General features: G+C 40.5%; 1 protein-coding gene across 1 annotated transcript; it reads right to left on the bottom strand.

Annotated features, from left to right (window-relative positions):
• Window positions 1–1,193: 1,193 nt before the first annotated feature.
• Window positions 1,194–22,842, bottom strand: PGK1 (phosphoglycerate kinase 1). Its single transcript, XM_025466254.3, has 11 exons — window positions 22,539–22,842; window positions 15,935–15,985; window positions 12,655–12,810; window positions 12,399–12,543; window positions 8,462–8,565; window positions 7,669–7,788; window positions 4,395–4,509; window positions 3,966–4,145; window positions 2,604–2,781; window positions 2,052–2,150; window positions 1,194–1,677 (listed from the first exon to the last, which is right to left on the bottom strand). Exons 1-11 carry the CDS (start codon window positions 22,601–22,603, stop codon window positions 1,637–1,639), a joined length of 1,254 nt encoding a protein of 417 aa, XP_025322039.1. The 5' UTR covers window positions 22,604–22,842; the 3' UTR covers window positions 1,194–1,636.
• Between the last annotated feature and the right edge of the window lie 386 nt (window positions 22,843–23,228).

Below are 23,228 nucleotides of genomic sequence, written 5' to 3'. Positions count from 1 at the left end.
TGGGTGTTATACTATATGTTGACAAACTGAATTTAAAATAAAAAGAGATGATTATATTTAAAAAATAAAATAAAAAAGAAATCACTTCTCAGCCTTTTAGCTAAGATCAAGTGCAAAATGTCATTAGATTTTAAGCAATGACAATAAAGCAAAGCCTTCAAGTCTGAGAAACTGATATGTAGGTGGACATTCTACATATAGCCAAACAAGCAAGTATTAGGGGGTTGAATAAAGATATGTTCAGACATAGAAGGTCTCAAAAATCTTGCCTCCCAGGTATTCTTTCTCAGGAAGCTAGTAGTCTTGTGTGTCACAAAAAGGAAAATAAACCAAGAGGGTAGGGGAGGGATCCAGGAAAGGGGAGATCCAACACAGGAGGTAAAAGGAATCCCCAACAGGGTTACCCCAAAGTGATTTCTTCAGAAAGGAAATCCCAGAGCAACAGCTATACAGCAAACTTAGAAGGCAGCCAGGGCAAATTGCAGTGGAAGCACAAAGGACTCCAGGAGGGATTATCTCTAATAAAAATGAACAGACTTATAAATTTGAACATACTGGGAATGAAGAAGTACATAGAAAAAAAAGAAAACTTCAAAACTTACTAACACCAAAGAAAATAAAAAGGTACATAACACGATCATATCATACAACATAGCTCAGCTGTGAATACTTTTAATCACAATATACTCTATTGATCTAATCTAAGATTGTAATAAGACTATACTGGGCAAATGAAGAAGGGCAAGTATATGTGGAACAGAGGCTATAAGAGAGCTAAATCTTCCCATGTGTTAAAGTAATAAATAGCTTTTTAGAAAAATCAAGAAATTAAAAGTATGTTACTTAGGAACATGGAGGTAAAAACCCAAAAATGCTAAGAGGTAAAAAGCAGTCATCTCTGGGGAATGGGAATCACAAATGGGAGGAATGGGCTGAAGCCTATATTTTGTTGTTGTAAGCCTGAACTTTTTAAACTATGGTCATGTGTAACAGATAAAAATAAAACCTAAAATAAAGCACATGTCACATTATGTGCCATAAAGTAGGACCTCAGTAAAAGAGTAGACGTTTATCTAATCTCCCCTACCACCCCCACCAATGCTGTCCCATTTTTTGCATTCAGAAAGTAGCTGATTTGACAGATTTCTCGAGATTCTGTTCTCACCCTGACAAAGTATAACAGGAAAAAAAAATCCGTTTCAGTGGATACTTTTATTGATTTAATAGATCACCAACTTTGTCTTCCTACCTACCTACAATTGGAATTTCATCTTATTTCCATACTGAGTAGTGAAACAATGACACAGCTATAATCAGAATAAGCTACTTCAAAAAGAAAAGCCAACACAGCTCATTTTCTTCTAACAGGCAAAATATAAATATATGCACTCTAGAATGCACAATGGTTTAGTCACTAAGAAATTCAAATGGGATCCTGAAGAATGTAGGCAAATCCAGGGTGCAGTAAAGAGGAACTGAGATGCTGTGCGCCTGTTTAAGGGTTCCTGGTACTGCATCTCTTGGCCACTAGCTGAATCTTGACGTGAGGGAAGATTTTAGCTAATGCCAAGGAGAGATGCAGCAAGTGCTAGGTTGACTTAGGGACTGTGCACAGGAACCAAAAGGCAGGAAAGTACTAAACACTGCTGAGAGCATCCACCCCAGGAAGGACTTTACCTGTTTTTGAGAGAGCACACATAGACAGCATTACTGTAAGACCCACTGAGCCAGATACGCCTATCTTCCCAATAATACATCCCTATAATATGTCTGCTCTTCCTTAGAATATATGACCAAGACTTGGGTGACTTTTACATCTTGGGTCCCAGGTCTACTTGAGTATAACCTCTCTGGAATAAGTCTTCCTCTATGCCCCTCCCCACACAAAATTGATGCCAAGAAAATTATCTGAAGTTCCTCCATTTGTACTGCCCAGATAATAATGAACACTAATGATAATACAACGTACGATCTCCACTCCATTCTACCCACCTGTCACTGCATCACCCCAACCTTTCCCCCAACAAGTCAAATAACAGGAAGAATCTCACCTTCCAAGAGTTCTAAACTCGCACCACCCCCAGTGCTCACATGGCTGACTTTATCCTCTGTGTTCCATTTGGCACAGCAAGTGGCAGTGTCTCCACCACCTGTTGAATGAAAGCAAAGTTAAAAGGAGAGAAAAGAAAAAATTAAAAAGGACTGGCACCAAACTATAAGACAGTATGCTCTCTTTTTTAAAGATTGTATTTATTTATTCATGAGAGACAGAGAGGCAGAGACATAGGCAGAAGGAGAAGCAGGCTTCTCAAGGGGACCCCGATGTAGGACTTGATCCTGGGATTCCAGAACCATGCCCTGAGGCTCAACCATTGAACCACCCAAGCATCCCAAGGCAGTATGCTCTTAAGCCCAAAAGGTAGATGATGAATCCCCAACTCCATCTCATTAAGAAGGCCCTCCATGAATTGTACATCCGTTCAGCTCTTAAGATTCATCTGGCACCAAGAAACCCAATAAAAGTTGATTATCTCCCTTCAACTTTCCTCTGATCAGAATTCTGCCAGATTACACTGGCATTAACTTTGTAAAGGACCCTTTACCTATGATGGTGATGCAGCCCCTAGCAGTGGCTTTCACCACCTCATCCATGAGGGCTTTGGTTCCTTGGGCAAAAGCTTCCCATTCAAATACACCCACAGGTCCATTCCACACGATCTGCTTAGCCCGAGCAACTGCCTCAGCATATTTCTTGCTGCTCTCAGGACCACAGTCCAAGCCCTAAGGGGCAGAGTTAAAAAAGAAGATGAGCTACCAAGAAAAGCTTCTTAGAGGAGTAATCACCACGTCCACCAAGACCTGAACTCAAGGTTGAACACTAGAGTTTCTTGTAGAACCAAAAAATACCCCTCAGTCCTTAAAATTATAAACCTGCTCATGTCCGTTATGAACGATAAAATGAAAGGGAAAACCTCAGATTAAAACATTTTTAACCACACTATTTATGACTGTGAAGAACTAAGTCAGTAGTTTTAACCTAGGGTTAATTCTACCCCTCCCCAGGGGTCCCGTAGCAATGTCTGGGGATATGGTGGTTGTCACAATTTGAGGAGGGAGGTCAAGTTCTACTGACATATAGGAGACAGAGTCAGGGATGCTGCTCAACATCCTGCAATGTGGAGGACGGCTCCCCACAACTATCTGAGACATCAACAGTGCCAAGGTTGAGAAACAATTATCTAGACTCAGTGGTTCTCAAACTTTGGCATGTGTCAGAATCACCAGAAGGGCTTGTTATAGCAAAAAATTGCTGGGTCCAACACCCAGTTTCCAATTCAGTAAGACTGGGATAGGGCCCAGAAACCTATGTTTTTTAAGTTCCAAAATGCTGCTGATGCTCTTCTTGGAACCACACTTTGAGAAACACTGAACAAAATAATGCCCACATGCTTAATAAGAGGAAAATAAGCAAACTAGTATATCAACATGACAGTTTTATACAGCTATTAAAACGACAATATGTACATGACATTGCAGCCAAATATTTAGTCTTTATTATACACATACATTTTTTCCCTGTTTATAATCAGCATATTTCTGCTATCTTAAGGTTTTCATTAGAGTTCTTATACAGCTTTCTAGGTAACAACATAATCCAGAACAGCCCAAATCATGAAAGTACATAGCACCAACCCCAGCACATAGTTAAGTATTTAACAAACATTAAATAAAAGAAACAAAAAATGGTTTTGCCCCCACATTACTGATGAAGACAGAGGCAATCATGCTTTTCCCCCTCAGATTCCCTCTTGAAGAAGGCCTCAATGCTACATCTGGAGCCCTCTCTGACCGAGATCTCCCGTAGAGATTCTTTTAAAATCCTTGCTGGTTGGTAGAATGAAAGAATGAATGAAATAAAAATGTTTTTGTTCACTTGTACTACCAACCCACCCAAAGTGACTCACCATCCAGCCAGCAGGTATGCCAGAGGCCACAGTGGCTTGGCCAGTCTTGGCATGCTCATCAAACTTTTCAGCAGTGACAAAGTCAACTGGCAAGGTAATTTTCACACCATTCTTCTCAGCTTTGGACATCAGGTCTTTGACGATCTTGGCTCCCTCTTCATCAAACAGAGAAGTGCCAATCTATACAAGGGAGCCAAGATAAAGATCAGCCTCTATACTAAGAACATGATTACCTCACAAAGGAGACAGGAATAAGATACAACACAGTATAAAGAAAAAATTCCAAGACAAAAGATACCAACTTTCCAAAATAAGTAAGAATAGGAGTTTTGAGGGCTCACATCAGAAGCTGACTTTCTTTTTAAATTTACATAACCTGATATTTCTCATGGAGAGCCATTTCACATCCACTTGGCATCGGTTTCCTACCTCCATGTTGTTGAGCACCTTCAGGAAGGTAAAAGCCATTCCACCACCAATAATCATCTCATTGACTTTGTCCAGCATATTACTGATCAGCTGGATCTTGTCTGCAACTTTAGCTCTAGGAGGGAAAGCAATCAATAATCATCACCAAAAGAACAAATGATGGACTAAGGAAGTGATATTACATAGTGCCTGAGTTTTTATATCAAGGCATAGGAACAGAGAAATGTCCCACAAGTTACAAAAGTATTGGCTAACTACACAGGAAAATAGTATGGAAGTTCCTCAAAAAGTTAAAAATAGAACTACCCTATGATCCAGCAATTGTACTACTAGGTATTTACCCAAAGTACACAAAAATACTGATTCAAAGGGATACATGCACCCCAATATTTATAGCCACATTATCAACAATAGCCAAATTATGGAAAGAGCCCAATGTCCACTGACTGATGAATGGATAAAGTTGTGGAGTATGTATATGTGTGTACACACACAATGGAATATTACTTAGCCATAAAAAGTATGAAATCTTGCCATTTGCAATCATATGGATGGAGCTAGAAAGTACTATGCTAAATGAAATAAATCAGATAAAGATAAATACAATATGATTTCACGTATATGTGGAATTTAAGAAAAACAAATGAACATAGGGGAAAAAAGAGAGACAAACCATAAAACAGACTCTTAACTACAGAGAACAAATGAGGGTTGCTAGAAGGGAAGTGGGTAAGGGGATGGATTGAGTGATGGGTATGAAGGAGGGCACACATGATGAGAACTGGGTGTTGCATGTAAGTGATGAATCATTAAATCCTACACCTGAAACTAATATTACACTGTATGTTAGCTAACTGGAATTTAAATAAAAACTTAGAAGAAAATAATTTTAAATAAAAACTTGGAAGAAAAAAACATACTGGCTAACTTTGCCCCATGTTTCTTCAACCAAAAGGCCCATCTGTTTCTAAGAAAATCTCTTAGAGGTGCAATCCTAGACAAAAAGGACTTAGAAGACCTACTATTGTCTAAAGAAACCATGAGACCCAAATACATCTATTTTGCCCCTACTCTCCACACAGAAACCACAGTCAAGACAGATAATTATACCTGAGCAAGACTGCTAATCATGGGATCCCTGAGCCCACTCAAAACTGTCCCACAACTCAGGGTGCCTGGGTGGCAGTCAGTTAAGTAGTCTTGGTTTTGGCTCAGGTCACGATCTCAGGGTCATGAGATCAAGTCCAGTGTTGGGCTCCACACTCAGCACAGTCTGCTTCAGATCTCTCTCCCTCTCTTTCTGACCCTCTTGCCTGTGAACATACTCATGCTCTAATAAATAAATCTTTAAAAAAATGTGGGATAGACATTCTACAGCTCACATGCCCTGCTTCTTCAACAAATCAATGGAATGAAAATAAGAAAAGGGGGACTATTACAGAATAGAAAATGCCTACCAACCAAATACAATGCATGAACTTCATCTGGATCCTTATTCAACCAAGCCAACTATGAAAAGACATTTCTGAGATGACAAAGAACTTCTGAGTACAGGCTAAATGTTAGATGACACTAACAAAAGTGTTAAATTGTGTTAGATATAACATGATGGTTATTTAAAAAGAATCTCTTTATCAGTTATGAGATACATACAGAACTACTAAGTGAAATTATATGTCTAAGACTTGCTTACAAATACTCCTGATAGGGATCCCTGGGTGGCTCAGCGGTTTAGCGCCTGCCTTTGGCCCAGGGCGTGATCCTGGAGTCCCAGGATCAAGTCCCACACCTGGCTTCCTGCATGGAGCCTGCTTCTACCTCTGCCTATGTCTCTGCCTCTCTCTCTCTCTCTCTCTCTCTCTCTCTCTCTCTCTCTCTCTGTGTGTGTGTGTGTGTGTGTGTGTCTCATGAATAAATAAAGTACTCCTGACAAAAATGTCAGTAATTATTCAAACAGGGTTTAGGTATCTGGGGGCTTATACTGTTCTCTCAACTTCTATACATGCTTCAGTGTTTCCACAGTAATGACTTAATAAAATGTAAAATTTCCCCCAAAACTGTTAAAGGTCTAAGAAGACTACACTGGAAGAAAGAGTTGGCAAAAATAAAATAAAATAAAATAAAAAATAACCTCTACATCAACTTCTCCAAAACAGCTATTTCAGGCTGAGCCTAAAACCTAATCATAATCACTAAGTGGTACTCACTTCCATACTCCAGATCTACAAGAAAAATGGAAAACAAAAATCAGCTCAAATCCTCATCTCCATAGAAGATGAGTGTGACCTTATTACACAGTACACAAGAGGAGTAATGCTTCTAGAATACAGATAACAACCTGTACCCGCCTGAATTATTTTTAGAACCCTGAAACTGGACTCATGAAGTCTGAAGAATAACTATGCTACCTGAAATTGACACCCAACTCCAGTCAGCTATCATAGGAAAATGCTGAGTGTGTTCAATCCCATGGGAAAAAAAAAACATAATTATAGAAGGGTCAGTGGCATTCAGCCATAAAGAGGGTGCTACCTAGATAGCCAGGCCAAGTGACAAGAAGTTCTCTTATCCAAGCAGTACTAAGGTCCCTGTCCCCACTCTAAAATTTATCTTCCTAGGTTCTTAACCCGCAATTCTCAAAATTTCTACTCTAAGCCATTAGAGTACCATTATCCACATGATACACTTTCCCACAGGAAAAAATATAAAAAGATATATAATCTGGAGAAATAAGCTCTAAATGATATATTAAATACATGTGAGGAAATGTTCATAGTTACTCTTGCCAGACTTTATGTATGTGAAAGGCTCAAGTGCTTCAAAAATTTAGGTAAGCACCTATGGTGAATCTTTCCCATTATTCCTTCCAAAACCACTTACTATCCTTCTTGTCCCTGTTTTGTCCCAGGAGGCTGACCTGCATGGACTGCATCAAGGGACTCTTGTATCCCTGAACCCTACCCACACATTTATAGATAGTCCCTTTATTAAATTCTCCTCATTGGGCACCTGGGTGGCTCAATTGTTGAGCATCTGCCTTTGGCTCAAGACCTGGGATTAAGTCCCACATCAGGTTCCCTGTAGGGAACCTGCTTCTCCCTTTACCTATGTCTCTGCCTATCTGTGTCTCTCAAGAATAAATAAATAAAATCTTAAAAGAAATAAAATCTCACTTACTCAGTTTGATTATGCTTTCTGACTATAATAAACCACCCAAGTCATAGGCTACTACCATGCAAATACACTAAAGCATGATCTTAAGAGTCCTTCATACCCGCCCAGGATGGCCAGGAAGGGTCGCTCTGGGCATTCCAAGGCCTTGGCAAAGTAGTTCAGCTCCTTCTTCATCAAGAAACCTCCGGCCTTCTGTGGCAGACTGACTCCCACCATGGAGCTAGAAAAGACCAGAGACATTTAAATTTTGGTAAATCCTTACCAATTCTCCCAATTCTAGAAGCCATCTCATCACTGAAATACTTTTACTTCTGAGATTCCAGGAGACCACAGTTTTCATCCGTAAACTGCAACAAAAACAGGTATAAGATGAGGTTTTTGACTAAAAGAGTAGGGACAAAAATAATTAAATAAATAAAATAAAAGAGTAGGGACAAGGGGAACAAGTAAAAAGCAACAATCTTAAGTAGAATTTAAGATACCCAATTAATAGTCTTCAAGTCTATATTAAACAATCAGCCAATTGATGACAACAGGAGAAGATTCCTCAACTTGCTTCCTAATGACAAGATTCTGATCCTACAATGTTAACAAAGGGAGGACTCTACCTGACGTATCCTAAGAGCAATCTCTTCCTGAAGCTTGACAAAAAGCTCCACAATTCTCAACACATTTTACTTTTATTTCCTCAAAAAAATAAGGACCAAGCATACTCAAAAAGAATCACAGTCTAACTGGCAGCTCCAATTAGAGAGAGAAGCTGAAAGGATGATGTTTCATATAATTCATCATTCTATATAATACAGAATTCTCCAAAAACAACCCAGAACTTGGGCTGCTTGAGTAAATAGAGGAATTCTGCTCCTAGCTCAACATCAAAAGACTCTTGGTACCTGTGGGCTCGGTGAGCAGTGCCAAAAGCATCATTGACATAGACATCTCCTAGCTTGGAAAGTGAAGCTCGGAAGGCTTCTATTTTGGCTGACTCAGCTTTAACCTGCAGGAAAAAAAATGGGGAAAAAAAAACACAGAAAATGTTGATGGCTCCAAAGACAATTGTAAAAACATTTCATACCAAGAGTCCTCTTGAATATCTCTAAAGACCCGGAGTTGGCAGGACAGCAATTTTCACAGCTAACAACAGGATCTATTTCTTCTTCCAAATATTCCAGGTCTTGAGGCGTGTGGGTGCCTCAGTGGTTGAGCGTCTGCCTTCAGCTCAGAGCATGACCCTGGGGGTCCTGGCATAGAGTCCGGCATCAGGTTCCCTGCCTCTGCTTATGTCTCTGCCTCTCTCTCTGTGTCTCTCAGAAAAAAAAATCTTCCAATATTCCAGGTCTTTTGGTCACTTCTGCATTCTGCTCTCCTTCATCTTGCCTCAAATTGCAAATTTAAGATTCCTAAACCATGGCTTAACTGCTAATCACACGAGGCTAATCATATCCCACCCACTGGCCTCTCCCAAACTCCTAAAATAAGATTCTGATTATCTTTTCCTTTCCTTATCTTGACTCATATCCTCATTTTAACATATTCTCCTTGCAAAAGTTGGAATTATACCTGATTCAAGCTTCTAGCTACCAAGGCCTTTCTATGGGAAAGGAAAAGAGGCCCTCACACACCTTCTTCATGAAGCTGGAACAGAGAAGGCAGGAAACATGACACAGAAAAGGACCTCAGAAGCATTTTACATATATTAAAAGAGAGTATTCTATATAACCTTCCCTAGAAGTTAGGCCTCTAAGAAAACAAGAAATACCCTTCTACAAAAAAGAAACAAAAAGTAGAAGTAAAACATTATGGCTTTGACATAAGTTATCAGCTTATTATTCAGGATCCCCCCCAACAAAACATAAAGTAGGATGGCAGGATGAACAAAGAATCTCCAGAAATAAACCAAGCAGAGATGCACAAGGGGACATGGCACAGAAGAATACACAGTTCAGGACAGGTGTTCGTTCATTTTAGTCAACACCCACTCACATCCTCCTGTTTCAAGGTGAAGGAGACTGCCACAAAGAACAGGGGCTTTCCTCTAATGACCCAAAGAATGCAGGGGAACTAATACTAAAAGTAAAACAACTATAGAACCCACAAAGTCTTTCTGGAATGGAGTATCATCTGCCACTAGTGACTGGAAGATAATCTGTGTAGTAATGAAAATACTGTCCAAATGGCAGGACACCTGGATTCTAGGCCCAACTCTAACACTAATTTGCTGTGTAACGTTTGGCAAGTGATCTCTGTCCCCGAAATCTTCCCCATCTATTAAAAAGGCATGATAACCCCTAAGAATTTTCTAAGGAAAAAGGGAGCAAATTGAAGCTCTTTATGAAAAAGGCACTATAGAAAGTAATAATCTGAACCCATTTTTCATTTCATAGCGTTTTTTCATTCAGATCTGTCAATAACTAGAAGAAAATGTTCCTCAAAAACTAACGTGAGCACACTGGGAAAAGGAAAAACATTATGTCCTTTTTTTTTTTTTTAATTTTTGAACTTATTACTGGCTCTTGAAATTTCATGCATCAAAAGTCACTGGACACTAAATGTAAAGTTAATTAACTAAAAAAGTCATAAACTAGCACTGTTAGTTCATCATTTCCTGAATAAGTTTTGCCTCAGTTTGCTACCATTTCTAAGTCCTAGAATCTGTGCGAGTTTCACTCTAAAAGGGCACCAAATTTGAGATCATTACTTGACTCCTTCTACTGTACCAAGACTATGCCAAAGGCAAGATAAGGCAAAACTAGGCCCTGAGGTGCTAAGAAAAGAAACTGCTTGAAAGCAGGTACTCCAATGACCTTAAGAAACACCAGAAGTAGAAAAAAATGAGTGGGAAATATCAGGGAGGGAGACAGAACATGAGAGACTCCTAACTCTGGGAAATGAACTAGGGGAGGTGGGCGGGGGTGGGGGTGACTGGGTGACAGGCACTGAAGAGAGGCACTTGATGGGATGAGCACTGGGTGTTATTCTGTATGTTGGCAAATTGAACAGCAATAAAAAATAAATTTATTTTAAAAATTTAAAAAAAATAAAAAAAAGAAATGTAGATGAACAAATAAACGTGAGGTACTACTTCCAGACCTAGCCTCTGAACCTCACATGCTCCCTTCCGTTCTTTCCTCCCACTCCTTCACACACACACATGCACATGCACACACACACACACACACACAGATATTTCTGTCTATATTAGCAGGTGTGTAAATACTAGATGAAAGAAATGCAAATTAAAACCACAGTGACATACCATTTGGGGGAGTGCTATACATGAAAAATATTAAACACTGGCAATATGAGATATGGGGAAAAGGCCCTCTTATACTGCTAGTGGTAATATAACAGAAACACGTTTTGGGAGGCCTCATTTGTCTGTATTCATCAAAATCAAAATAAAATATACTTTCTCAAAAAAAAAAAAAAAGGAAACACCAGAAGTACAACAGGAGACTGAGATACTAGCCTTAGAGAATCTTCTTCCCCCAAGACACTAAAACCTTAAGAGTGGAAAGTTCTAAAGGATAACTTCAGCTTCACTCTACCAATAGGCTACCAATAGGCAAATTCTAAATCATCCTCAAAGAGCCAGTTTTGTCATTTAATATTTGAATTCTGGTTGTCAGGTCACAGTAATCTATTTTGTAGATTATCTATGGTTGCTCTTTTTTATTTGTTTTGAGTGGTTTTTTCCTATGTTCACTTTTGCAGGACAATAGCAAAAGTTTAGGCGTTCCAACAGAGACCATCTACAGTTTGGACTGTATGGCCTACAAAGCCTAAAATATTTATTGTCTGGCCCATTATAGATAAAATTTGATCTAATGGACTGAGCTATATATAAAGCCAAGCAACAGCACTACTGCCTCTAATTTCAGTAAAATGACTGCCTTTCTGAGACTTACATTTCTTTACGAAATGATGACAATACCTGCACTTCCTTATCTTAAAGAGAATTCAAAAAAATGCTTTACACTTCATAAAAAAATGTCTTAAATCCAAGGCAATACCATCATGACCATCATTTACCCAACTACAATCAATTTTCCCATATAGTCCCTAGTCCCCCTTTCCACTTGACTTCGGAAAGTATGTTTTCTGCTCATATAATTCTTTATTATGAAAATCCCAATTATATCACATTTCATCTACAGTTTTAAGAGTACCAAGGTCAACCATTAAGTTAATTCCCCTTCTAAATAATATTACTGTCCCTCCATAACAGACTAGGGTTTGTTGCTTAGAACAACTGTTCAGCCTTGACAAAACAATCTAACTGGCTCTGCTGGAGGAACACCTGGTATAGCATGGACACACACAACTGCCTGTGAATGTCTGCTCTCAGCACTTGGAAATCATAGCCTACCCTTCAATAGGATTATCACACACTGTCAGGAAAAGAATTCTCATGTATCATAGGCCAAGTGGGTAACAAAGAAACAATTGCAAAGGCATGTCCACTGAATACTCATATCCAAATGGTATTCACTTATTTTTCAAAGATATTACAAAACACTTAAGCATGAGAAGGGCTTCTGGGATCCTAGCCAATATTCTATTCCTTGACCTAATTCATCAAGCTATGCATATATATACAAAAGGGCACCAAATGTGAGAGCAATACTTGATTCCTACCTCTGCATCAAGACTATGCCAAAGGCAAGATAAGGCACATATGTGTGTGTGTGTGTGTGTGTGTGTGTATTTTGTTATACTTTCAGTATAAAGGTGTCTAAGGAAAAACTAAATACAAACTACCTCTATTCTTCAGCCTCTTACAGACTCTGTCCTCCTCACCTCTAATAATGTAAAAGTCACAGGTCCTACCTTATTCCCAGAAGCATCTTTTCCCTTCCCTTCTTCCTCCACATGAAAGCGAAGGTTCTCCAGCAGGATGACAGACCCAGCAGCTGGGTCAGCACAAGCTTTCTCCACTTCTTGGCCCACACAGTCCTTTAAGAATAAAACATCCCTGGGGAAAGCAGTAGATGGAGATACTTGAACAGTCTGAAAGAACCAGTAACAACATGCTTCACAACATCTCCTGTCACAGAGTCCACCAGCTTCAGAATCTGGCACTTACTTGCCCAGCAGAGACTTAAGTTCTACAGCAACTGGCCCCAAAGAATACTTGTCTGGCATGGGGACACCATCAGGCCGGCCCAGATGGCTCATAAGAACAACTGACTTGGCTCCATTGTCCAAGCAGAATTTGATACTTGGGATGGCAGCCTTGATTCTGCAACCAAAAAGAGACAGCAAGTAGATCAAGGTTAGGAATTAGTGGGAACTAATTTTACTTATGGCCTTGTAAAACATAAAGACCCTTTTGTCTCTAAACTCCTTCAAATCTATTGTGGGCAACTCAGTGATGGTCCTCAGGTTCATGTTCAGGGGAAGAAGTCCATTATGATGCCAACCTACCTAGGATTATTCAATCCGATCATGTTTTGCTCCTTATTTTTTTTTAAAGTGAAGGAAGTCCTTCTTTTTATTTTATTTATTCATGAAAGACAGAGAGAGAGAGAGAGAGAGAGAGAGAAGCAGGCTCCACGCAGGGAGCCCAACGTGGGACTCGATCCCGGGACTCCAGGATCATGCCCTGGGCTAAAGGCAGGTGCTAAACCGCTGAGCCACCCAGGGATTCCCTGTTTTGCTCCTTATAAAGAAAAGAGTTACCCTAGCAGGACTGAAGCTGCTATGTTTAGAAGGACTTGCTTGCAAGGTTGTCCCTTGGCCAGTGTCTGAGAACCTGGCTTCCAAAGTGGTCCCTCAGTTCTCTGACACAGGCCATTCTAACTGACACTGCTCCTAGACTGTACAAACTATGTGATTTACGCTGAACATCTGCTTTCCTCTAATAGTCTGGAATTTTGTTGGTTGCTAGGCAGAGGGTACTCATATGACCCAGTAAAAATCTTGGGAGCCAAATCTCTTATGGGCTTCTCTGGGCAAAAACAATGCATACAACTACTGCAGTGAGAGCACTGGAGCCCATGCATGGATTCCAGATTTTGTGTTGTCTTTTTCCCTTGCTGATCTTGTCAGGCATCCTTTTGCTATAATAATAAACTTTAGCGATGAGAACTATATGCTAAATCCCATGAGTCCTTTTAGTGAATCACCAAATATGTGGGTGTCTTGGGGAATCCCTGAAACATCCTCTTGTAAGACTGAGGAAGAAATTGAAAATTCCCAAATCTTGAGACCATTAAAGGAAATTTAGGAAAAACTTAAAAATATGTAGTAACTTTTTTGTACCTTATTGATCCTAAGGCACATTTTTTGTAGGAAAAATAAATTCATTATATAGAACATAGGTTCTTTTTTATTTTATTTATTTATTCATGAGAGACAGAGAAAGAGAAAGGCAGAGACATAGTCAGAGGGAGAAGCAGGCACCTTGCAGGGTGCCCGATGTGGGACTTGATCCCGGATCCTGGGATCACGCCCTGAGCTGAAGGCAGATGCTCAACTGCTGAGCCACCCAGGCATTCCAAGACTGTTTTATTTTTTATTTTATTTTTTTTAAGACTGTTTTATTTAGCGTTGTATTCTCAGAGTTGGGAAAGGTACCTGGCATAATAAGAAGCAGTCAATAAATATATGTTGAGTAGATGAATGATTTTCCTTATTATCAATTTTAATTTTTTAAAGACCGGCAAAAATGGAAAGTTAGTATCAAGTTCATAACAAAAATTTGACATGTTTAAAGGAAGTTTAATAATTTTTTGGTTAAACTATAATGTAGATAATATGACCTTTAAACTATGTTCTAGGGCAGCCCAGGTGGCTCAGCATGCTCAGGTTTAGTGCCGCCTTCAGCCCAGGGCCTGATCTGGAGACTTGGGATTGAGTCTTTAAAAAAAACTGTCTCTGCTCTCATGGAAGTGAAATTCTAATGGAGGGAGAAACAATAAACATATATATGTGTGTACACATATGAGTATGTGTGTGTGTTTGTGTGTATCAGGTGGTAATAAGGGTATGGAAAAAATAAAGGTAGAGAGAGAAGAATGACTGAGGAATAGTGGTAAAGGGGATTTTAGATAGGGTTGTCAGGAGTCTCTGATAAGGGGACAGATCAGCAGAGAATGGAATAATAAAAAACCAAGTTATCTTTCTAAAGTATCTTATGCTATTTGACATATACAATAACTCACTAATACCAAATAAAGAAGAAACCTTCATCAAGTCTGAAGTTTGCCCAAAGAAACCAAATTATTCTTCAGGCCTATCCCTTTTCAGGAAGTTCTATTATTTCTAATGCTTCCTTTTGTTATGTCCATGGATTTCTGAAAATGGAAAAATGTGCTCAGACCCGCTTCTCTGCTTGTATTTATTTTTTTGCTTCTCTGCTTTTAATTCATAAAACACCTTGATAGGCATATTTCCAATCTTTTCTGCTGTGTGCTGCAGAAAATAATGAAAATCAAGAAGGATCGGCACTGCCTTGTACAAAACAAAGACCTTCCAGTATGTTGCAGCAGGGATGTACTTGGTAAAAATGCCAGACTCTACCCTGGGGCCAATATCTGAAAAAGTTCTGGGCCTAGAAGATTTAATACCAAAAAAGTTAAATGCCCCTTTGATTAATTTTTTATTGATTACATATTGAAATGATTATTTTGATCTTACTGGATTAAGTAAAATATACTACTTAAAATTAAGTTCACTCAGTTCTTTTTATCTTTTTAATTTAACAACTAGAAAATTTTAAATTCTATGTGGCTCATATTATATTTCTATTAGACAACACTGCTCTAGATTATTGGAAAGCATACCTCTCCAGCTCAAACCCCTCATCTGAAATTTAAAGTTAAACCTTCTTTACTAGATTGTAAAAAAGCAAAAGCAAAAGTAGTACTATCACTTAAAATTGTGGCTTCTGGTTTTGAAGCCAAGATATTTAGAACAGCCTTAACTAACAGAAAATATTACTTCTGAAATCTTTTCCCTTACATCAAAATTCTTAAAAACTGATTTTATCTGGGCCATCTTGAATAGGGGCTTGTAAAAATACATGTACGCTTAAAAATTAATAGTATTAAAAAATCCTCTTGCACAGTTCTTCATTTTACAAGGGAAGCAAAGTAACCTTCAGCTTTGATATTCTTTAAAAATGCATGACCCTAAATTCTTCAGATTTTCAAAAAATGGGGAGAAAAAAAATCACTTTAAGATGACTTTTTAAAATTTCTACATTCTCGTAAGAAAGCAGACCAGATAGTGGGTTTGTGGAAAACCAAAAACATACGGCTTAAGTCACCACAGTTCTGCAGTAAGAAAGGAAAACCATTCATCCTATATACCCCCAGACATAGACATCTTAAACGAAACTCAAGGTTTAGCAGAGACCTTACCTCTGGTTGTTTGTTATCTGGTTGTTCTTCATAGGAACGTTGAAGTCCACTCTAAAAAAGAAACAAAGTTTCAGATTCTCTCAAAGATTAGTAGAAGCACTTTTTAAAAAAATTTATTTATTCATGAGAGACACAGAGAGAGGCAGAGACTTAGGCAGAGGGAGGAACAGGCTCCATGCAGGGAGCCCCATGTGGGACTTGATCCCAGGACCGTGGGACCATACCCTGACCCAAAGGCAGACACTCAAACGCTGAGCCACCCAGGCGTCCCAGTAGAAGTACTTTTAATGAACCAGTCAAATAAGGTGGGAGTCCAAAATCCACCTTAAAAATAATCAGTGGTAAAAAAAATAATCAGTGGTATTAGAAGTCAAGATAGTGGTTAGCCATGGGGTGGGGGACTAGTGACTGGGGATAGGACATCATAGAGTCCTTCTGGGGTTGTCGTGTATTTCTTGACCTGGGTGATTACAGAAATGTGTTTGTTTTGTGATAATTCCTTGAGCTTATGATTTGTGTCCTTTTAGGTATGTTTTTCATACTTTAGAGAAAATTTTAAAAATAAAAACAAACCTAACATCATAAGAACTAGCCCTGAAGACCTGGGAAGCTAAAACCAGTTCCATCTAAAAAGATTTTTTTTACTGGAGTTCCATTTGCCAACATACAGCATATCACCCAGTGCTCATCCCACCAAGTGCCTCCCCCTCAGTGCCTGTCACCCAGTCACCCCAACCCCCCACCCACCTCCCTTTCCACTACCCCTCGTTCGTTTCCCAGAGTTAGGAGTCTCTCATGTTCTGTCATCCTCACTGATATTTTCACTCATTTTCTCTCCTTTCCCCTTTATTTCCTTTCATTATTTTTTATATTCTCCAAATGAATGAGACCACAACCAGCAATTGCACTGCTGGGGATTTACCCCAAAATACAGATGCAGTGAAACGTCGGGACACCTGCACCCCAATGTTTATAGCAGCAATGTCCACAATAGCCAAACTGTGGAAGGAGCCTCGGTGTCCATCAAAAGATGAATGGATAAAGAAGATGTGGTTTATGTATACAATGGAATATTACTCAGCCATTAGAAATGGCAAATACCCACCATTTGCTTCGACATGGATAGAGCTGGAGGGTATTATGCTGAGTGAACTAACTCCATTGGAGAAGGACAAACATTATATGGTCTCATTCATTTGGGGAATATAAAAGGATTTTTATGTGGACCTAGCCATGATAGTAACTAATAATGGCAGCTGGATGGATAAGGGGTAATTAAGGAACAAATTTTGATTCTGATTCCTTTGATACTGTTTCTGGATCCTAGTGAAGCTCGCTGAAATCACTCAAAAGAAAAAAAATGACTGGAAAATAAAAAAAAAATCAACAGAGCATCATTCCTTCTAGAGAAAGCCTGGAGCCTCATGATCAGAAAAAACTCACCGTCCAAGACCAAGTTCACACAGTACTCTTCAAGCAAAATACAGACAATAAAAATAAGATAGCTTCTTTCATGAAAACTGAGAGGAAAGAGTAGAACACGTGATCCTGCCTACCTAACAAACAGGCAATTAGAAGAGAAGTGATCATGATGGCACAAGCAAATATTTTATTGCTGTCTCTCCTTTTTCACCTACCAGATTACTCCATCATTTTTTAAGAACCAATAATTCTTTCCCTTACTTCTGGTTGAACTTCTGAACTCATTGGAACCTCAGCCTATTTCAATCTGACTGAAAACAACAATGTGTGATAGCTAGTTGTTAGGTCTAAATGTTGCCTGCCAAGATCCTGTTTAAATGCTTTCTTTCTCATCTGCAGAATGGGGATGACATCTATCTCACAGTTATTGTGAGAATTAAATGAGTTAGTGTTGAATTGTAAAGGGCTTAGAAGAGTACCTGCTACACAGTAAGTACCATACAAATGGCAGCTATTATGATATATGTTAATGCTTCTCCAAAATCTAATTTGTGTTTTAAAAGGCAGATCAACCATTACAAAAGCAGCTAGCGTCACATGCTAAGGGACTACAGGGAAGATATGACCTAGTCGAGAAGACTGCTACCATGCTTGAGGCCTAGCAGACACTTAAAAAATCCTTAGGCCTATTAAGAAGACCACCAATGTCCTATATCCCCTAGGACTATACTCCAACCCCTACCTCATCGAAAACCTCACAGCCTTTCCAAATGTGGGTTGAGGAAATAATTCTATATTCAAACATTTTAATTTAATATTCAAAAATAAAAGCAGTATACCTCTGAAGAAATATATTCTATTCAGTTTCAGGTTACTTGATTCTGATTCTAAGCATCTTCTCTAAATATCCCGAGCAAGGCTCCTGCCAGCTTTAAAAGTACATTCTGAAGAGGACAGAGTATCCCATTACCTGTGTCATTTTCCCTCTCGCAGCTTCCCAGAAAGGCCCATGGTCAAAAGGGCTAATGGCAACAGGCTGAACACAAGCCACCCTACTCCCAAGCCAGTACAGGAAGGAAATTCTTTGGGCTGAAATATTCAAGACTCTGTGTCATCTATCCAAGCTGCTATGACATAGCTTACTGATGAGAACTGGATGTCTCTTTGCCTGTGGTTTACTCCCCTTCATCACCTCCTAGACTCTCAAGACAGCTTTGCTTTTTAGCTTCCCCTTTCTGAGGACTCTAACACATTAACTGCTCTTGCCTACACATTCCATTTCTTCCAGTCTATGTAAAATATGCACCCCTTCCTTTTCCACTTTCCAGAAACACTCATAAGCTTAGCTTCAGGCATGAACTCAGGTATCATTACACACCTATCAGAATGGCTGAAATAAAAAATAATGACAACACCAAATACTGCTGAAGATGCAGAAAAACTGATCACTCATACTGCTGGTAGGAATATAAAGTAGTGTACCTGCTTTGGAAACCAGTCTAGGAATTCAATATATGACCCAGTGATTTACTCTCGATGTCTACCTAAGAGAAATGACAGCATATGTCCATAGAAAGAATTGTGCAGGACTATTCAATGTTCACAGCAGCTTTATTTAGAATAGCCCCAAACTGGAAATAAACTAGATGTCTTTCAATGAGTGAATGGCTAAACACACTGTGCAACATCCATACCATAAAGGACTACTCAACAATATAAAGAATGAACTACTGATGCATGCAACAACTTGGATAAGCCAAAGGTATTAAGCTGAATGGAAAAAAAAGCCAATCCCAAAAGATTATATACTGTGATTCTACTTATGTAACATTTTTGGAATGACAAAATTTTAGGGGCAAGAAACAGATCAGTAGTTACCAGGGGCTGGAATGGAGGAGTGAGTTAGGGTGTCATGACTCTGAAGAGGTAGAATGAAGAAGGTCTTTGTAGTAATCAAACAGAACAGTTTTGTAACTTGTGGTGGGAGTTACACAGATCTATACCCATGATAACATAGCACAGAACTATACACATTATTCCAAAGTCAACTTCCTACTTTCAATATTGTACAGTAATTTTGTAAGATGTATCTTTTGGGGGAAATTGGGTGAACAAAGACTTCTCTGTACTAACTTTGCAACTTCCTGTGAATCTATAATTATTTTGAAATAAAATGTAAAAAAAATAGAGTTAGTCAAAATAAGAATATCAAGTCTGTCACCTGACGTCTCAGGGGTCCAGGCCCAGTCCCATTAAAAGCTCTCAAAAGGGATCCCTGGGTGGCGCAGCGGTTTGGCGCCTGCCTTTGGCCCAGGGCGCGATCCGGGAGACCCTGGATCGAATCCCACGTCGGGCTCCCGGTGCATGGAGCCTGCTTCTCCCTCTGCCTGTGTCTCTGCCTCTCTCTCTCTCTCTGTGTGACTACCATAAATAAATTTAAAAAAATTTTTAAAAAATAAAAATAAATAAAAAATAAATAAAAGCTCTCAAAAGTACCATGCCCACCCTTGTGTCGCTGCCCGACTAGAAAATTGGGGAATTATGAGTGTCTTTAAGACTTTTTCTCTGCTCAGTTTTTCCTCTCTATATTTTCCACTACATCAGAGCTGTTGTTTAACAAGTTAGAACAGGTTAGAGAAAAACAGTGAGGTTTAAAACAAAACAGGGGTGGAGGGAGCAAGCAAAAGGGAAGTGCTTCACAAGTCCCCATAAAACTGGCAATCTGTGAGGGGAAGACCGGAAATGATACTGCAAATACAAGCGGGGAGATTACTCAAAAGGCTGTAAAGTCAACTGGAATCCTAAAAAAAAAAAATGGAGGTAGAACCTGGTAATTATCCAGTCAGAGGTTTCTGGCTTTCTAAAGTTCCCTCAGCAAATCAGCCTGTTTCCCTTGGCAATTCAAAGCAGGAGCCACAGACTCAGCTAACAGGCTAACATCAGTTTTCTTTCCTAGGACAGAGAGGAGGCCAGTGAAGCAACCACTACTAGGGAGGCCCCATTTCTGAAACACTGCCAGCAACCACCATGTAAAGGCATTGAAACAAAAAGAAATTTGAGCTGAAAAGGCATAGCTGACTAGGCTCTTCCAAAAAGTCCTGCAAAATGTATTCAAAAGAGATACATTAATAATCAAGGAACAAAGTAACTTCCTGTCCACAGGCAAAATAAGCACAATTTATCCAGATTGGGGGGGGGGTCAGATATTGATCTCAACCTTCAGCAGTCTTTTTTCAGCCTGTCTTTGTTTACAATGTTGCATATTTAGAGGATCTGGTTAGCAACCAAAGAGACCCAAATTCTAGGCCTAGCTAGCCACCAATTTGCTAGTTCAGTGACGTTGGACAGGTAATTTTCTATCAGCAAAACAGGACTAGCCAATCATTTCAAGGTTCAGGGTTAATCTGTGTTAAATGAAACTTTGACCCCTTGGACAGCAAGTCGTTTCATGTCAGGTCCAGAGGGAGGAAAGATAAGCACCTCAAGTCCCACTCCTGGGCAGCCCAGTTAATTACTCAAATCAGTTTCCAGGAGAAGATAAACCCCAAGATGGCAATTGTAGGAAGGTGACCAGCATGATGCTCCACCCCTGGTCTTTTGGCTAGTGTTATGTATTTGGAAAGGTCAGTCAGCCTTGAGCCCAGTGAAGATGGGAGGAAATAAATAAAATCTAGCTGCATGCCAAAGTCCACTGCCAGGACTACTGTTTTTCGTAGAATCTATACTGTCTCTTAAGACCACCTAAAGAATAGGAAGGGCCCTTTTCTAATACTAGGATGGCTTTGAATCCTTTGTCCTAGATTGCAAATGCCTAGGTCATTTGGGAAAATGTAGACAACCAGGTGTTTCTCTTGGCTACTGAGTTCTTCTATTTCCACAAGGCAGAGAAGGCCACTTGCAAACTAATAGTGGCCATAATGAAATTAGAGAAAAGAGTAGAGCTGCATTTACTTTTATGGTACCCAGAGTACTGAAATTCAGCGTGCCCTCCTATGTTTAAGCCTTGGGTAAAGGGAGCTTACCTACTGCTTTATGTGTCTGTTAATATCTAAAAGATGCCCTCACTTGAACCAGCCCAAATTGGAAAAGGGGCTGGATCACACCATTCACATGCCTGTCCATCAATCAATCACGTCCCAAAAAGGACAGGGCTGCAAAGGGCTATCAAGGCAAGCCCTATGACGCGGAACGCACCACCCTTGGATCCTATATCAAGGTATATCAACAGTCATTCCATGAGTTACATACCTTACTGTCCTGCACTTTGCTCCTGAATTGCAAATATACCAGACATTACAAAAAGGATAAATATAAAAGCTCCATACACCATACTACTAATTTTGGCATATAAGGGAGAAGTCATGTGGGTAAGTGACCAGGGATCCACAGGTGCAAAGTAGAAGACCCCAAAGTCCATGGATAGCCATCCTCACTTCTAATATCCTGCTTCTCTAGCCATCTGAGAGGTGAGGTTGGAGAACAGCAAGAATGAGCACCCACACCCTGCTCTACCATTACCCAGCATGTGTCACAATTCTGATGAAAACCCCTGTGGCCTGTAGTCCGACGGTGTCATGCAGAGGCCTGTTACATAAGCTCTGCAGGGCCTCCTTCAGTGTGCCCCACCCTTCCTCATCCTCCCATCCCCAATGTTTTAGGAGGTTCTATTCCTGAACATCTAAGTCAACATCTTCTGGGAAAATTACCCTTTTGTGCAGGGGCCTTTGAAATGTGTGCCTTTTCTCATTTATCTGGGATGATCTAGGGCGGTGGGGGAAGGGAAACCAAATGACCTTTCAAGGTCCCTTCTTTGGGGCCTAGGGATTTGCTAGCTAAGCATTAGGTCCCACCTCGCCTGCTGGGAGCTGGAGGCGACGTAAGTGCATTCAGGAATAGGAAAGAGGGCAAAACTGGTCCCGGAATTGAACCCTTCTTTGGTGGATCCACTTCCAAAGGACAAAAACGGCTCCCTTTCTGCGCTGAGGCAAATGAGATCAGAAACCATAAAACTAGGGCAAAGCCTCAGCCACAATGGTGGGAAGCCTCATTCTGCAGGCCTAGAACCCATGGGGCCGAGCCAACGACTAAAAGCAACTTTGGGCAGGGGAGGAAGCAACTTGGCTCTGGCCGAAGAGGCTGCGGCCAAGCCCTTGAGGGAGCAAGAGCAGATGTGTATAATTACCTCATGACGACCCGCTTGCCCTTCACGTCGAGCTTGTCCAGAGTCAGCTTGTTAGAAAGCGACATCTTGGCAATAGAAGGGTTGCGAGGCTGAGAGCTTAAACAGCGGAGAAGAAAGCCGCCTGCGTGCGCTACAACCTCGTGCGGAATGTAGAGAGCGGCCCGGGCCACCCCGCCCCACCTCCCGCCCCGCCCCTTCCTCAGCGCGCAGCGCTATTGGACGCGGCCGAAAGGCGCCAGCACCCTGCCATTGCTCCGAGGCACTGTCTGTCTGCGAGGACACTGGTGAGACGTGCGGTTTTCATTTGTCACGTCTGGCACGTAGCAAGCTGCCCAAGACCTTTGTGACTTGAGGGCGGGAGCTGGAGTCGGTCCACGGAGTTGGCTGGGGGAGGAGAAGGGAACTGGGTGGTGCCTCCGGGCGGATGAGGAGGGAGTGAGACGCCCAAGGCCTCCGCCTAGGTCCCTGCCGCTGCCAAGCCCAGAGCAGCTGCAACGCCCGGCAAAATCCACAGAAGCGCCGTCTCCCACCCCAGGGAATTCTTGGCAGCCCCACCGGGATAGATGCAAATGGCACTTCCCTTTGGAAAACTAATCTGGTTTCCTGGCTCCCCAAAATTGAATTCTAAAGTAAGGCCGCCAATTGCCCTTGATAACTGAGACCGATCAGAATTCGGGAAAAGCTCAGGTC

The sequence above is a fragment of the Canis lupus genome, chromosome X (assembly GCF_003254725.2).
Source record: "Canis lupus dingo isolate Sandy chromosome X, ASM325472v2, whole genome shotgun sequence".
NCBI lineage: Eukaryota > Metazoa > Chordata > Mammalia > Carnivora > Canidae > Canis > Canis lupus.
The sequence above is the reverse complement of the archived record's forward strand: the minus strand, read 5'-3'. Positions and strand labels throughout refer to the sequence as shown.